General features: G+C 38.7%; 1 protein-coding gene across 1 annotated transcript; it reads left to right on the top strand.

Moving 5' to 3' along the window:
• The first annotated feature begins 2040 nt into the window (after positions 1-2040).
• LOC139863419 (uncharacterized) lies at positions 2041-2508 on the top strand. Its single transcript, XM_071852058.1, has one exon. It carries the CDS (start codon positions 2041-2043, stop codon positions 2506-2508), a length of 468 nt encoding a protein of 155 aa, XP_071708159.1.
• The last annotated feature ends 476 nt before the right edge of the window (positions 2509-2984 follow it).

The following is a 2984-nucleotide window of genomic DNA, read 5'->3' as shown; positions in this document are numbered from 1 at the left end:
GGAGACAACAGTCGTTTTAGAGCTCCTGGATGACCTATTTTGCCCATTCGAATGAGAAGTTTTAGGAGGTTTATCACTTATACCCGATGTCTTTTTCCCCACACGTTCCTTTTTACCTCGTGACCTAGGGCCACTAACAGATTGATCATTCTCAATTTGTTCGTATTCTGATGCCTTATGATTCTCAAATTGATCAGGCCCTAACGGCCCACTTTCATGTCTTGCTTGGTTAAGTTGAAAATGATCAGGCCCAACTTCTGGTCCACTAGGCCCAACACCAATATCTGGAACTCCGTACGAAGAATTAGAAACATTAGCCTGATGCGAATTGCAATTATTAGGGTTAGATTTAACCTCGTCACGTGGCATCTCGTAACTATCTCCCTTTCTTGAGCCGTTCTCTTTATTATCTGACATTATCTCCTCACGTTTTTTATTGGCTTCATTCAAATTATTTGAAACAAACCCTTCGGTTTCTGCGACAACATCAATGAATTTTTTGTTGGTTCCCAAAAAACAAGACTCCTCATCTTCTACCTCTGCTTTCTTCCTAACAGTTGGACTGACATTATTTTCCGGCAATATCTCCGGCGAGCCTTCATCATCCGACTTGATGCAATCATCTTCCTCAACTTTATCTTTATCCAGGACACCATTAAAAAGACTAAATTCATCCTCTTCCTTGGACATATTCCCATCGCTGCTATCATCACTAATTTGATCAGACTGAGAAGAGTCTGAGTCGACATACTCTGAGCCATCGCTTGACCTGAAATCAGATTCATACCACCCCTTACACGAACGATTAAAACCCATATAATTTTATTTTAGTTCCTCTTCAATGTTGATGAAATATGTTTTTGATTTATAGACCAACTTAATCGCGTCTTTAACTATCTCTGGCTCATATAATTTAACAAAAACCTTTGCTTTAAGAAGATTTTGGTTTCGTGACAACTCACAGTTCTCCATGATATACACGGTTCCCCACCACTCAGCGATTGATTTGAAGGTATTCTCCGTCCAACATGGTAGAGGAACACCTGTTATCGAGAGCCAAGACATTCTACCTTCTGGCCACACCTCTAGATCCCACATGCACGCCTTATGAATCCATTTGTTAAGTTTATGGTTGCCCTCAACGAGTTCCTTCGCAGCATCAGTATTTGGAAGTACAAGCATTAAACTGAGATTATAGAATCTCTTGATTTTGATTTCCTCGAATCCCTCTTCTTTCAAAATCGACTCAAGATTTTTATAGATGCCCATATTTCTTGCCTCACCAACCACAGACCTATTTAGTAGGTTATTGTTTGCCTCTATTGCCTTTTCCTCTTTCACATAAAAAGTCCTGCCTTTCGAATTACCATTCTCAACCTGATGCCTTGCATTGAGATCATGTTTCTTTCTCTTGTCGTTGAGCATATCTCTCAAGTCTTCTCGTCCATTGTTGAAGACATCTGAATACTTGCGATCATCATTGAATCGGTTCATGTCCACTCGAGTCCCATAATTACCCTGACCATTTGTCGAAGGCTGATCTGAACCCGGATTTCTTGGAGGTCGAGTAGTAGCTTTGAAAACCTTGATAGACACATCATTGAAACGAACTGCTTCCAGTGACTTTAGTAGTTTATCCGCATCGACTACTTTCGCAAACCTTACAAAAGCAAACCTTTTGCCATTATGCAATCGCTTCTTTGCCATATAGACATCCCTCACCGAACCATATTGTTTGAAAAGTTTCCAAAAATCAATCACCTTCCATTCATCGGAGAAGTTGAAAAACATGTATGAAGTCAAACCACTTCGATTCTGATTCTCGTGAATGTTGTTCCCATAGATACCGTTGTAGTTCCTTCGCGCCTCTTCCGCTCCTGCCCTTGTGCCTTGCCTAACCCTCTCTCTCTCTCTCTAGATTTTCTCTCTCACACAATTTCTCTCTCTATATTCTTTTTCTAGAATATCTAATCTAATTTTAAATGAATACAACGTAGACTTGAGTACACAATTTTACTGATAAGTAATGCAGAAAGTAAGATGCAAACAATTAATCTTTTTACTGGAGATAAAGAAATAACTGATACATGGACGTGGTCATTAGTGGGCAACCATAAATTTACTGTCAAAATTTTATCCGACATCGTCGATGAAAAGTTACTGGCTACTGGATCGTTATCGGATACACCTACTATGCGTAATAACTTTGTTCCTAAAAAATTGAAAATTTTTGTGTGGCGGCTTGTGAAGAGAAGGCTTCCGGTACGAATTGAGCTCGACAAGAGAGGTATTGATCTTCATAGCGTTCGTTGTCTCCTATGCGATGATGACACGGAATCTATAGATCATACTTTTATTTTTTGCTCATATGGTATGGAAGTTTGGAATAAAGTTTACCGGTGGTGGGGACTTGGTAATTTCGTGAACCTTAGCACCAATGAAATTCTTCGTGGTAACTCATCCTCCGCTATGTCATGTTTTGGAAATAAAGTTTGGCAAGCGGTTTAGTGGGTATACGCTTATTACATTTGGAGGAACCGAAATAACATGGTTTTTAAAGGGAATTTGTGGTCATCGCCGGTTACCTTAACCGAAATACAAAGTAAATCATTTGAATGGATTTTCCAAAGATCGAACGGGAAGAAATTCGACTGGATTTGGTTAACTAATCCGGGCATGTACCATTCGTTATAGGATTATGTATAATGAGGGTTGCCCTCTTTGCAACCCCTCCGTTTGTTGTAATTTGTGTTAATCGTGTGTAAGGATGTATATCATCCCCTATATTGTACCTTCGTGCATTTCGTGATTAATAATATCCTTTCTTGCTTTTCAAGAAAAAAAAATACATAAATAAAATAACTTGTTCGACTAGCTTACTTTTATCGGAAAAACATTAAGTGGAAGATATTTTTGTTAAATTCAAATTAGGACAACACAAATTGGATTTAACAAGTACTATTTTGCACTGGATTTTTGGATTG

Source organism: Rutidosis leptorrhynchoides, chromosome 8 (assembly GCF_046630445.1).
Source record: "Rutidosis leptorrhynchoides isolate AG116_Rl617_1_P2 chromosome 8, CSIRO_AGI_Rlap_v1, whole genome shotgun sequence".
Classification (NCBI taxonomy): domain Eukaryota; kingdom Viridiplantae; phylum Streptophyta; class Magnoliopsida; order Asterales; family Asteraceae; genus Rutidosis; species Rutidosis leptorrhynchoides.
The sequence above is the reverse complement of the archived record's forward strand: the minus strand, read 5'-3'. Positions and strand labels throughout refer to the sequence as shown.

Excerpts from the sequence above, each read along its gene's own strand:
- LOC139863419 (XM_071852058.1), top strand. The coding sequence starts at position 2,041 with ATGCAAACAATTAATCTTTTTACTGGAGATAAAGAAATAACTGATACA.